This window comes from Plutella xylostella, chromosome 16 (genome assembly GCF_932276165.1).
Source record: "Plutella xylostella chromosome 16, ilPluXylo3.1, whole genome shotgun sequence".
NCBI classification, from domain to species: Eukaryota; Metazoa; Arthropoda; class Insecta; order Lepidoptera; family Plutellidae; genus Plutella; species Plutella xylostella.
Genome location: NC_063996.1, coordinates 439,008 through 452,796, shown reverse-complemented (window position 1 = coordinate 452,796; position 13,789 = coordinate 439,008). Strand labels below are relative to the sequence as shown.

General features: G+C 37.9%; 2 protein-coding genes across 2 annotated transcripts in view; one reads left to right on the top strand and one right to left on the bottom strand.

Annotated features, from left to right (window-relative positions):
- The first annotated feature begins 1,725 nt into the window (after positions 1 to 1,725).
- Positions 1,726 to 9,033, top strand: LOC105384151 (inositol oxygenase). Its single transcript, XM_038118590.2, has 7 exons — positions 1,726 to 1,881; positions 2,850 to 3,027; positions 3,426 to 3,634; positions 3,999 to 4,135; positions 4,600 to 4,734; positions 8,096 to 8,194; positions 8,585 to 9,033. The coding sequence occupies exons 1-7, from the start codon at positions 1,867 to 1,869 to the stop codon at positions 8,691 to 8,693; spliced, it is 882 nt and encodes a 293-aa protein (XP_037974518.2). The 5' UTR covers positions 1,726 to 1,866; the 3' UTR covers positions 8,694 to 9,033.
- Positions 9,034 to 9,120: 87 nt separating this feature from the next.
- The window catches only part of LOC105382315, a 50,466-nt gene continuing 45,797 nt past the window's right edge, over positions 9,121 to 13,789 (bottom strand). The window contains exon 25 of the mRNA XM_048626512.1: positions 9,121 to 11,006. Within this exon, the coding sequence (XP_048482469.1) occupies positions 10,917 to 11,006 (90 nt within the window). The 3' untranslated portion in view covers positions 9,121 to 10,916. The remainder of the gene's footprint in view (positions 11,007 to 13,789) is intronic.

Below are 13,789 nucleotides of genomic sequence, written 5' to 3'. Positions count from 1 at the left end.
AAATAAAACTTTTACTGAAAATTTTCTTAATATCTCATCGTGAATCTGTTTTAGTACAATAGACCACATCGACACAGTAAGGCAGATTACACAGAAGACCGAAGAGTATAATTAGCCTCTGTATCTAGCCTATGTGGACTAAGAAAACGCCTTCAACTCCATCGAGACATGGGCAATTTTAGAGCGTTGCAGAGATTTCAAATCGACTGGCGTTATATCGAGGAGTTGAGGAGTCTGTGCGATGCCGCTTGACAATGGACATGGCATATGTATAAATGGCGAGTACATGTTGTCACACCTCTCTGCTTCGCGGACGACATCGTTATTATGGTAGAATCTCTGCAGGAACTCAGCTGGATGATGGAAGTGGTCTAAATGCTGCTTCCCAACGTGTAGGCATTGGGGTATAAATTTGAACAAGACGAAAGTCATGTACAATGCTCACATCGAATCGGAGCCGGTGATCGTTGGTGAGGCAACAATCGAAGTTGTGCAAGAATATGTCTACCTCGGGCAGACTATTCGGATAGGCAGAAGCAACTTCAACAAGGAGGCTGCAAGGCGCATTCAACTGGGTTGGGCTGCATTCGGAAAACTTCGTCAGCACATATTCTCCTTGGCCATCCCTGAGAGCCTGAAGACTAAAGATTTCAACCAGTGCGTCCTGCCAATGATGACGTATGGTACAGAGACGTGGGCACTGACGGTAGGACTAGTCCACCGATTTAAAGCCGCTCAGCATGCTATGGAGAGAGCTATGCTTGGCGTTTCTCTGATAAATCGTATCAGAAATTAGGTTTTCCGTCAGCCAGAGGATTAAGATTACTGACATAGCTGTCAAAATATGCAAGCTGAAGTGGTAGTGTGCTGGTCATATCTGCTGAAGAACCGATAACCATTGGGGTAAACGAGTTCTCGAGTATAGACCACGAATAAGCAAACGTAGCGTGGGAGACCTTCCTGCCTAGTTCAAAGACGACGACCACAAGTATTTTATTTTTTTGTAAAGCCAGGTCTTTTTATTTTCAATTCACACTTGAAAATTTTTATTCAAGATATTTAAATGCTCAAAAAAGTCAGAAAGAAAAAGCTAATTTCGAAAAAGAAATTCCGGGTCGCAATAGCATTAGTCGTACGTAGGTATGTACCGTATGGCGACACGTATCCGATGTATGTAATTGTAAAATAATGTATTTTTAAATCCGATAAGTATGCACTACTTCGAATCCTAATCATGGAGACCATAAATACGTCGTATGGAATGAATATTGGGAATACTGTAACATACACATACATACATGATAAAAAACCGAAAGGGTCAAGGGGGTCGCGAAATATTTTTTTATACCAGGGGGGTCGCGTCATGAAAAAGGTTGAAAAACACTGATCTACCCCAAATCTTTAATACCAGGCTTCATTCAACTCAAAACAATTATCATATCAACAAAACCAAGCAGATCATCAAATATACACTATTTTAGCGCAAACTCAAGGCTTCATCCGTGACGTAGCTACAGCAGATAACCCTAACATGTGAGGCATTTACTTCTGTACTTACTAATATTATAAATGAGAGTTTCTGTCTGTTTATTTGTCCTTATTTCATGCGTAGTCTCCACAAAGTGACTCGCGATGTGTGTGTGTTTTTATTTGGGATAGCAAACTGAAAGACATTTTTTCCCGGCATTCCCACGGGAATAGTCCAAGCGAAGCTCGCTAGCTAGCACACATAGTGCGTTGTACAGTTTAGCTAGTTAACCCCTCGTGTGTTTGATAACACTGATCATTTAAGTCAAGTGCAAAACGAGCATGTGCCAGTTGTGGTGATTGTGTCGCGAGCAACAGACGGATAGACAGACAGACAAGATGAAACCGAAACCTGTAAGTGTTTGTCAAGTGTTTTACCATGAAGAATAACTTTTTTAACAATTAATTTTATAGTTAGTTTAGAATTCTTATTTTTGAGAAAAGAGTAGACCTACTTTTTATTTTGCAGCTTAGTGTAAGTACCTACTTTTTTTGTGAAATTAAATTGGCGCAAAAAAGTTATTCCTATTTTTGTCATTCTGTTCTAAATTATTCATATAACGTATTCTAAAATTTAACAAAATAAATATGTTTTATAAGTAAGTATTACTTACTTACTTAATTAAATCCGTAAGATCCTTATTCCTGTCCCAGATCAAATGGCACATAAATAAGAATAGGTATTTAATAAATTTTGCATGTGCACGTGTTTATTTATATTTGAATAGGTACTATTGGGTACGTGTACCTATGGATAATTTTTAGCAGACCAGCAGAAACATTATTTTGTTTAAAAAAAACTTACTTATCGTGTTTTTTTAAGTTTTTTATTATGTCTGGTCAGAGGTCAGCTCATCTTACGCAAATATTATGCGACAAATTATTATTTACATACTGATAATGATAAAGTACAGCAATTAAATTATGTACTTGATGTAAATAACACTAATAACAATGAAGCATGTGCTTCTTATCTAATAATAATAACACTAGTCTTATTTTGGAACAAATAGATCTTTAATACCAAGATCAGTAGGTGGCTGTAGTGTAGGTACCTAAACTATAGATGAGCAAACACCAGGTATTAGTGGTATTACTTTTTAGAATCTAGATTTTTTTTGACTACTCCAAAAAACCCGACTTTTTAGTTTTGTCACATATTTTTGACTTTGGGTGCGTAGATAAAGAAAGTATAGGAAAATGGCGGACTGGCATAAAATATTTTTACTCAATCTACCCACTCTAACTTAATTAAATTCCTCCATTCACTTATATTTCTTTATCTACCTGCATTTCACCTAACAATAACCCTCATCCCCCAGGACTCCCCCGTCGCCCTGCTCGACCCCTCCCTGCTGCTGCGTCCTGAAGAAGTCTTCAACGGGAAGCCCATCGAGGCCTTCAGAGACTACACCGTAGACGATGAGGACCCGCTCCGGGCGAGGGTCAGGAGGACGTATTATGACATGCACTCGCAGATGACGTATCAGTTCGTTCAAGGTGAATATGACAGTTATATCAACATCTTAGGCAGGAATCGGCCTTTGGGCATCGGCATTTTCTAAGGAGTGCCACAACTCTATATGCTCATTCTCCCTAATCTAGCTTCCACCGACATATACCTAGATAATCCAGAGCGGGATCACACTATTTACTTACGCCACAGATTACTACATAGATACGGATTAAGCGCCCGTTCTTCCAGCAGAAGTGTTTTCAGGATCTCATACCTACTTAATTCGGACCTTAGATCTATGATTCTTTTAGCCACATACCTACGATGAGTTTTGAATGGGACTTTGTTTTGAAATCCAGCCAGTATGAATTTTTCTGACGGTAGGTAAGGTACAATACATGTTTGTAGAAGATGCAAGACTTCAACTTCTCCTAAATTCCAGACAAAATGGCGACCTGGCTGAAGTTCAACCACTTCAAGTCCACCATCAAGGATGCGCTCATCCGGCTGAACTCGCTGGTGGACGAGTCCGACCCCGACTCCGAGCTGCCCAACATCGTGCACGCCTTCCAGACCGCAGAGAACATACGCGCTGACTACCCGGATGAGGACTGGTTCCATTTGACAGGACTCATACATGACCTTGGGAAGGTATGTAGGAAGTTATCCTACTTAATTATTCCCGAAGTAAAAAGGGGTACCTATTAAGTTTAACGTGTCTATATTGCAGTTTTCAGTTTTTCACGCATCCACTGTAAAGGGATCTTGATCTCAATAAGTCTCTTGTAACTATTGTAGTCAGGTTGATTTCAGTTGCAGATCCATATTTGTTTGAACTTCCAAGTTGTTGTCATGGGTGTAGCCACACTTCATCACACACACACATCTATAATATATATTCAGTAATGATTTATCTTGACCTTGACTTGACATCTAGCTCATAGTTCATGCCGCTAGAAAAACGTTCCAATTAAACTACGGTCTCAAACCCCTCTCATTGTATTGTTGTGTCCAGGTGATGGCGTTCTACGGCGAGCCGCAGTGGTGCGTGGTGGGCGACACGTTCCCGGTGGGCTGTCGCTGGGCCGATTCCATCGTCTACGGACAGGACAGCTTCAAGGATAATCCGGATACCTACAACCCTAAGTACAAGTTAGTATATTGAAGCTATTATATAAACTATACGAGGCAGGAGAAAGACTCGTTGGAAAATGACAGAATTTTTACAAAAGCTGCACCAGTGGTTCCATCATCTTCATCATCATCAGTTGGACATAGGCAACGCCTTACATCAGCCTATTAAATATCTAGTAACGCCATCTATTCAATTGTGCATTGTAACTGTTGTTTTCTTAGTACAGCCTTTAGATCAAAGATGGCGCTTTATTTAGATTATATCCGAAAATTAAATATTTTTCTCTCTTTGCCACTGGGAACCATGAAAATATACCTACAACGTATTTGATTTAAAGAAACTCCTTTTTATTGTATATTCACGAGGATCCTGGAATATCTGGTAATATTAACCTAAGCCCTCTGGTAATATTGACCTAAGCCCTTGGTTCTATAATAAATTCGCTAGTACTTAACCCTAACCCCGACTCCATCTTTCCCAGCACCCCGTGCGGCATTTACACCCCGAACTGCGGCGTGGAGGCGCTCACCATGTCGTGGGGGCACGACGAGTACCTGTACCGGCTGCTGAAGCACAACCGGGCCACCATACCCGAGGAGGGGCTCTTCATGATCAGGTCGGTTAAATGGTTAACCGTTTAAGGCAAAACTGTTAAAGATATAATTGTATTTCCACCTTTAGATGAAGTATGCGAGGTGTTTAACACAAGAGGAATAGATTTGCTATGTGTGAATGAGTCCAAGCGGAAAGGTAGGGGAATTACCACGCACGGAACCTTGACAGCCTATTGGTCAGGGGTTCCTGAATCTGAGCATGGCTGTCAAGGGGTTGGGATTGTCCTATCTGAACGCTGGAATAATTGTGTGAAAGAATACGAGTGCGTGAGCCCAAGACTTATCTGGATCCGGTTAAAAGTAGGTTTGACGAGATTGTTTGTTCTGGGGGTTTATGCCCCGGACACGTCAAAGTCTGCACAGGAGATAGATGAGTTTTGGAAAAGTATGAATGTAGTGTTGGATGAATGCGTTGAGAATGAAAGGGTTATTATGCTCGGTGATTTTAATAGTTGGGTAGGTGTACAGCGTGATGGGTATGAAAGTGTATTGGGTAAATTTGGTGACGTAAGAGTGAATGAGAATGGCAGGTATCTCCTGAATGTTTGCTTAGAAAGAAACCTTATAGTTTCTAATTCTATGTTCAGGCACAAGGAGATACATATGTATACATGGCAACGACAGAATGAAAGGAGCATAATAGACTTTGTAATTGTGGATGAAAGGTTACGCGTAAACGTTGCTGATACTCGAGTCTATCGGGGTGTCAATGTTGGAACGGACCATTTTCTGGTTGAAAGCCGGATTCGTGGTCTGTTTAATTCTTGGCGACACCGACCTCGAGTATCAACAACAAATTTAGAGCGTATCAAAGTAGAAAAATTGCAAGATGATGTAGTAAGTGAGGAGTATAGAAGAAGTTTGAAAGATAATTTAGAGAGCACTATTGTCTTAGATGAAAATGATTTAGAAGAAAATTGGAAGCGCTTGAAAGATAGTTTAGTAAATACGGCGGTGAAAGTATGTGGAGTGAATAAAAGAAAGAAGAGTGGTAAGAGGGAGCTTACATGGTGGGATGATGAATGCAAAAAGGTAGTGAATGAAAAGAAAATGGCATGGTTGGATTTTTTGTCTAAAAAAGCCAACAACAGAATGCAAGGAAATCAGGGAATGGACGATGAAATGAAAGAGATTCGAGAAAAGTATGTTCTGCTAAAGAAAAAAGTAAAAGAAGTGATTGAAAGAAAGAAGAAGGCATTAAAAGATGAATATGACAGGAAATTCTCTGACAACTTTCGAGCGAACATTAAATTGTTCTGGAAGTTGGTAAGAAAGGCTCGAGGGAAGTCAGAGAATACAAATCTGGATGTGATAAGGGATGAAAATGGAGATGTTTTGAAAGATGAAAATAAAGTTCTTAAAAGATGGAAAGAATATTTTGAAAGTTTGTTTGAAAGCACAGATTGTAGGACTAGTAGTGATGTAGAGGTAGAAAATGAAAGAATAGTAGATGAGGAAAACAAGATAAGTATGAAAGAAATTATGGAAGCATTAAAAAGAATGAAAGTTGGTAAATCGGCCGGGTATGATAGGGTATCTTTAGAGATGCTAAGAGCGGGAGGTGGAGTGGCTGCAAGTGAGCTTTACCAACTCTTCAATGAGTGCTGGCGTTGCGGTGCGGTGCCACGCGACTGGTGCAGAGCGGTCATAGTTCCTTTGTATAAAGGAAAATGCTCGCTCCAGACCTGCAACAGTTACCGCGGCATCAGCCTCTTAAGTATAGTTGGTAAATTGTATGCAAAAATATTGATTGAAAGGGTAGTGAAAGAGACGGAAGAAAAGATCTGGGATGTGCAAGGTGGTTTTCGAAAGGGGATGGGATGTACGGATCAAGTCTTTTCTCTACGAAGCGTCACAGAAAAGGTCCTTGCAAAGCAGCAAAAGGTGTTTTGTGCCTTCGTAGATTTGGAAAAGGCTTATGATAGAGTGAGGAGGAATGATTTATGGGAGACACTGTCCGTTTATGGAGTGGACAGTCACCTGACGCGGGCACTGGGGTCCCTTTATATTTATAGGGAGTCTAGCGCTTGTGTCAGGATAAACGGAGCCTACACGGACTGGTTTGATATCCACAGGGGTGTTAGACAGGGATGTGTGGCTTCGCCTTGGCTGTTTAATCTGTTTATGGATAGTTGTCTCAAGGATATGAAAGATGATGAAAGAGGTTTACGAATAGGAGAGTTACTTCTTAAGTGCTTGCTGTATGCTGACGATCAAGTCATACTTGCATCATCGGTAGAACAGCTGCAACAACAAGTAACTCTCATGCATGCAAGTTTTAAAAGGAAAGGAATGAAAGTGAATGTTAGTAAGACGAAAGTGATGGTGTTTGAAAGAGATAAAGAGGTAACTGAATGTGAGATCACGATCGAGAACGAAAGAGTGGAGCAAGTGAATGAGTTTGTATATTTGGGTAGTCTGTTTACGAGGGATGGGAAATGTGAGGGGGATATTGAAAGAAGAGTGAAAGCGGGAAATAAAGTGAATGGGGCCTTGCACTCTTTCATGAGGAGTCAAAGTGTGTCTAAAAAGGCTCGTTTGGCTGTTCATGGGGGAGTGTTGGTCCCTACGCTAATGTATGGAAGTGAAAGCTGGGTCTGGCAGAAGAAGAATGAAAGTAGGGTAAATGCTGTTGAGATGCGCTCTCTAAGAAGTATGTGTGGACTGAAACTGAATGATAGGATAAGGAATAGTATTATAAGAGAGCGAGTTGGAGTAAAAGAAGACGTAGTGACCAAATTTGAAAAAGGAATGTTGAGATGGTTTGGTCACATTGAAAGGATGGATGAAAGAAGACTGACGAAAGAAATTTACTGTGCAGAGATGAATGGTTGTGTCGGTAGAGGACGTCCTAGGCGAAAGTATGTCGACCAGATAGGCGACATACTCAAGAAGAGCCAAATTAGGAGTTTCCGAAACCGACGTGCGTGTATGAAGAGACTAATGAATGTTGAGGAAGCGAAAGAAGTATGTCAGGATCGTGGCACGTGGAGATCCATAGTCTCTGCCTACCCCTCTGGGAGACAGGCGTGAGTATATGTATGTATGTATGTACTCCATGGGATAGAGGCAATATTTCAGCCACTGTCTTGTCTGTAAAAGGGTTAACTGGTGTCTTTTACGCGGGGGAAAACTCCGCTGCGTAAAAGACACCAGTTTGAAGTTTGATTTGAAGCCGATTTTAAAATAGAAAATGGGATATCCTTTAGCTGGCTGAGTTGACACGTTATAACGTACATAGCTGGATTATAATCACTGCTTTAGGGTGACACGTGCTGGGGCGCAGTTAAATCTTCTATAAGCAGGATATGCAATATGTACTCATTTTGAGTTTTTGACGTAACTTTTTCACAATGTCCTCAGATACCACTCGTTCTACCCGTGGCACGCGGGCGGCGACTACGCGCACCTGGCCGGCACCCCCCGCGACGAACACATCAAGCAACAGGTGCTCAAGTTCAAGTGAGTATACTCAAGAGGGTCTAGAGTCGACAGGTCGATGGGTATTTTACTTCAGTCCCATGAGATATAAGGTCAAATAAAGGCATGATGAGAACCAATAGCTGTATGTACATGATATGAACGGTTATAAGAAAGCAAGACTACTCGAGAGCAAGAGTGTCCTTATTGCTTGAAATCATGTCTCAGTTTGAACTTTTTTCTAAATTCTATTTGAAATAAACTAGGTACAATATCTAAATCAGGAAAGTTCTGCATATAAAGATCGCCTCTTGCGGTGGCACATGAGGCTGAAATGAGAATCTGGGTCCTTCGCTACACCTTCCTATCCCCGCGCCATCCTACCCATGTTATACCTTACCAGCTATACCTAACAGTGTTATATAATTTCAGTAAATACGACCTGTACTCCAAGAGCGCGGCGGTCCCGGACATCGAGGCGCTGTGGCCGTACTACGAGTCGCTCATAGACAAGTACATACCCGGGGTCATCGAGTTCTGAACAGTCACTGATGTACCTAAACCTACCGATGCTGGAGTAATATATGCCTAGTTACATAACATAGATTATAGATGCTCCGCTTCGACCAAAACAAACTCAATCTAACTAATTTATATTTTATCGACTGAAGACAATGATGAACATTCTATAGTTATTGTGTAGGATGAGGATGACTTACTTATTTAAAATTTGTTATGAATTATAATATTTTATAATGTAATATAGGTGCTATACATACTAGGACTAAGAGTTACGAACTCACAATACCAAATAATTGTACAAAATATAAAATCTATGAATGGAACAACTTATACAAATAAATGTTAAATATTTTTAATAACATTACTTTTTATTACTTAGGTACTTTAATCACAAAGTAAGTACCTACTTAATCAATTGGTACCTTCCATAAAGAAAAACAAGCGTATTTAATAAATCAGGAACTTTATTCATACAATAAGCTATAATTATTTACAAAAATACAAACTTCTCGAAAATATAACTAATTTTATTTATAACAACCGAACTGCAGCAACACATCGCGGGAAGCTTATGAAAATACGTTATTTAAATTATTTTACCTTTTACAAGAACCATCCAGGTAATTAGCAAGTTTCAGTTCACAAACATACGTCTTCTGTAATAAATAATATTTGTTTTTTGTATGTATTACTTAAATTGCAACAAGTAAGATGAAAAAGAGACTGAAACTGATGATTGCAAGCAAAAATAATAGCGGATAGTTGCTTAACAACTGAGATCATTGTCACAATGTGGAATGGTTATTTAAAATCAATAAATATAATGGATTCGTTATTCGTATGCCTTTACATGGCACTATATTAGGTTCTTATATTGTTATGTAAATATTTCATCTAAATGTGTATAAATATGTTATACAATGGAAAAGTGACAAGTAAGGGAAAATGGGGAATATACCATCTCAATATTTGAATATCGCTTGCTTGTTAGTACAAAATATCAGTTACATTGAATATTACAACCACTACAATTCCTACAAGTTATATGATTGTTATTCAGGCATCAATCAGACAGAAGATTAACACACATTATAAAAATATCTACAATTGAACTCGCTACCGCTTGTACTCATTCAATTTAGCATACAAAAATACACGTATATTATAAGGCCCATAAGTTACATATAAGGCGAATATAAATATTGAAGGATATAAATCGAAATCATGTTGTCTTTTTTTACTTACAAGTCAACATGCAGTAGGTTTCTTTGATTCCTGCAAAAAGATGGCGCCACTTGTTATTCTAAAGTGCAAGAAGTAATGAGTGTAGTATAGGTAATTCTATACCTAAGTGCACTTTATTATAATGTTATGGTAAAGTTCTACTCCGTAAATACTTGTTTAGTTACTGTTCCAGCCTAGCTCTCTATCATATTCAGTCTTTATTCAGAAAGACATTCAAAAATATATGCGTCAACTTACACCAAATTATTTGTTTCTTATCACCCTTCATATATCATGTATCAATTATTAATATGAGTATACAGTGGTGTATAAAGAAACAATTAAATTAGTTAGACGCCTTATCCAACAATTCCTAAATCACGTCAAAAGGCAATCTTCAGTGCTCACATTAGCACATTATCAGACACACAAACTGTTCTACACATATTTATCACCGAGGAATGTTTCACACAACCATTTCCATACAATATCATTCATTATTAGTACTCAAGTTCACCACCAGGTGGCTATAGTGACTACCAATATGATTATCAACATAAATTATTCTGAAAATAAGGCTGTAGGTACCATCATCTCTTATATCGATGTTTAACTAGTACTATAAGGGCTGATTTTTCAATAATCAGATAAACGTTATCTGAGGAATAAAATAGTTCCTGTCACTGTCACATGCCGCATTCTGATGCGACAGCATCAGAACTATTCCTCAGATAACTTTTATCTGAGCATTGAAAAATCTGCCCAAAGTTACATAACTTGTATGAATTCAAGCCAAGTCCCCTGCGAAGGTTTTGTTTTTTCTAGCACTTAAGGCGCTATCTGATAGGTATCATATCACGCATAATATAACAAAATTATACGCATGTCTGACAATAATGACAGCCGTACCGGACCGTAAAGCCGTACACGGCTGGAGACCTCGATAGAATGTCAATAGCTGGTGGTCCATGGTCCGTTGTCCGTGGTGCATGGTCCATGGCCCCTGGTCCTTTGGTGCTCACGTCTCGAAGTGCTTGTAGATGCTGGTGACGTACGCCATCACCTGCTGCCAGTCCGGCCGCTCCTGCTGGATCATGTCTTGGATGTTCTGTGGAGGAAGGGATACTTAGCAACTGCAGCACAGATTAATAGAGTTTATTAGCCTAAACTGCAGCTAGTATGTTGGTGGAGGCTGTCGGACTTCGGATCAACTGGCTTTCTTAGTTTCACAACTAGAGCGTTACCTAATATTATGATAATGATGCGTAGGGTGATCTAGTTTTCTTCCTAGCTCGTCGATGACTATGACTAGGAATGTCAGCGTAGGAAATTGGATGGATGGATCTCTGTTCCTGGGATCGAAGCTTATGATAATTTGCGCAAAACATTATTATTATTTATTTATTTTCAAATACATACATATTACATTACACAATATAAATCCGCCAAACTATAGACACATAGTTTGTTGGCGGAGAGAGCTCTCTTAAACATAAACATTAAATATCTACATTACCTGCTATATCTACCCATGTTAGTGACTCGACTTTATGGTGATAAATTCGCGACACTACATATAATATATAGTTACTTAAGTATATAATTTAGTTGACTGTTATCAGCTCTTGCGAGCTCATCTGAAGGAGGTACCGATTCAAGCCAGCTCGGTACACACTGGCTTCCCTTGAGGAGACTGACCCCTTATAGTCAAGTATATAAAGGTATATAATTTAAGGCCCAAGTATATAATTTAGTTAAGCTATGCAACATATTAATGACTACATTATATCTAAACAGTTCGAATTCATAATATACCTACATCATTCAGTTCTTTCTTAAACAAATCCAACATAATAGTTTTTAATTTTTGCTTTAAGTATGACAAATTTACTTAACTTTTTTGTTTCTTTTAACAATGGTATACTGTTAAATATTTTAGGCACTAAGTATTTTCGAATTCTTTGACCATAGTAGTTCTTATGTTTTGGTTGATAAAGTTTACCTTTTTGTCGGGAAAAATAATTTTGTACAACAAGTGTTTTATAATCATTACAATAATATTGTTCAATAGCTATACAGTAATTTACTTTGCTATGTACTGGTAATATTTTACAAAGAAGAAAGAGTTTTTCATATTCATTATTACAATTATTTTTAGTTCTTTTGTCTACTAAGTATTTTAACAGTCTAATTTGCAGTTCTTTAATTTGATCGAGATAGGTTTTAAATGTTCGGCCGTATGTACTTAATCCATAGTTCAGCAATGAGTCAGCAAGAGCGTAATAGACACTATCAGGGTGTCCACTCAGAATGCTCCGAAAAATTCCCTGACTTTTCCCTGACTTTCCCTGACCATTTCAGAATTTTTCCCTGACCAGAGATCAAAATAAACAAAAGCTTGATTTGAAGGTTTTCCGTTCATTTGCGACACTTATAAAAAAAAACTTAAAATATTTATACAGGGTACAGGCCCCTGTAAAAGTGCATATTAAGCCGAAAGAGACGAGAGTGACTCAGGCAGATAATTTCGAACAACATGAAATTCAAAAAAATATATAATTATCCACACAAACTTTGCTAGACATGTGAAGTTATATGAGAAAAAAACACGAATTTCAAAAACACGTAGAACAAAAGTTGTTTCGAGTGATCCCCTGAGTCACTCTATTTCGACTATGTACACCCTTCGACCATTGTATATAATCAAAGTGTATACCAATATTGCCAGATTATGTATAGAATGCAATGATAAATTATAAATAAGTACCTACTTAATATTTTTGTACAACAGAGTTTAAATACTTTTATTTTGCCTATTCTTTTATTAATTGAGGAATATATATTTTTTTACTTTTCAAAATGCCATTTTACTTTTGAATAAAGTCATAAAAAGTTTGGAAACCCAAGCGGGATCCACTGGTTATTATTGTAAAAGACGTTAGTTAGACCTATTTAATTTTATTTAAGCACACTTATTGATGGTAGGATTAGTACAAAGTGCTTTGAAAAAGTACGCCTCCTCATTTTTTTTCAATGGAATGAAATGAAATCGTTTATTTTTTTTACGTAAAATTTTACAATTACTTTTCAAGTCTTACGAGATTTTATTTTATAACTTATGTAAGCTTACGAGATTTTATTTTATAACTTATGTATTTTACGTTTAAAAGAAGAAAAAAGTTATAACTAGTAAAGGAAATAACTAGAATTTTCCAAAAAAATATGCTTTACTTGTAATTTTTCCCTGACTTTCCAGGTGGCCCATAAATTTCACTGACTTTCCATGACCACCTTGAGCTTCCCTGACTTTTCCCTGACTATCCCTGACTTTCCAGAAAGTGGACACCCTGACTATATAAGGTGCTTCTATTTAATATTTTACTTAAGTGATAAAATTTACCCAATATTGTTCGGAGCCTGTTACAAACATCGTTAACATGTGATTTCCAGCTCATGTGGCTATCGATATATACACCTAGGTACTTATACTTGTCTACAAAATCAATTTTATTGCATTTACAGGTGAGTTTACCGTTATGCAAGCATTCATAAGTATGACCTAGAATGTTTATATCCGATTTATCAATATTTCTGGCTATTTTGTTATATGGAGAATATATATGCACAAATTTGGTCTTGCTCAGGTTTATTATTATGCCATTGTCATGGGCCCATTTAGTAATGTTTTCAAAGTCTGATTGTATCTTGTCTATGACAGTTTGCAAATTTTTTGAAGAATATAGTAAGCAAGTATCATCCGCGTACATATATAAAAGCAGCTGCGTTTTCATTTTTTGTTCTTTGCAAACATCTGCTGTCATTTGTCTCTTGGTACTTTGATTAGCATAAGCGAGTACTTAGTGACAATAAACCTACCAGCGTGGTGGGTAT

What these genes read in the sequence shown, in the direction of transcription:
- LOC105384151 (XM_038118590.2), top strand. An exon ending in ACCTACAACCCTAAGTACAA is followed by an intron (nt 4,136 to 4,599) that starts GTTAGTATATTG and finishes CATCTTTCCCAG; the next exon opens with CACCCCGTGCGGCATTTACA. An exon ending in GAGGGGCTCTTCATGATCAG is followed by an intron (nt 4,735 to 8,095) that starts GTCGGTTAAATG and finishes CAATGTCCTCAG; the next exon opens with ATACCACTCGTTCTACCCGT.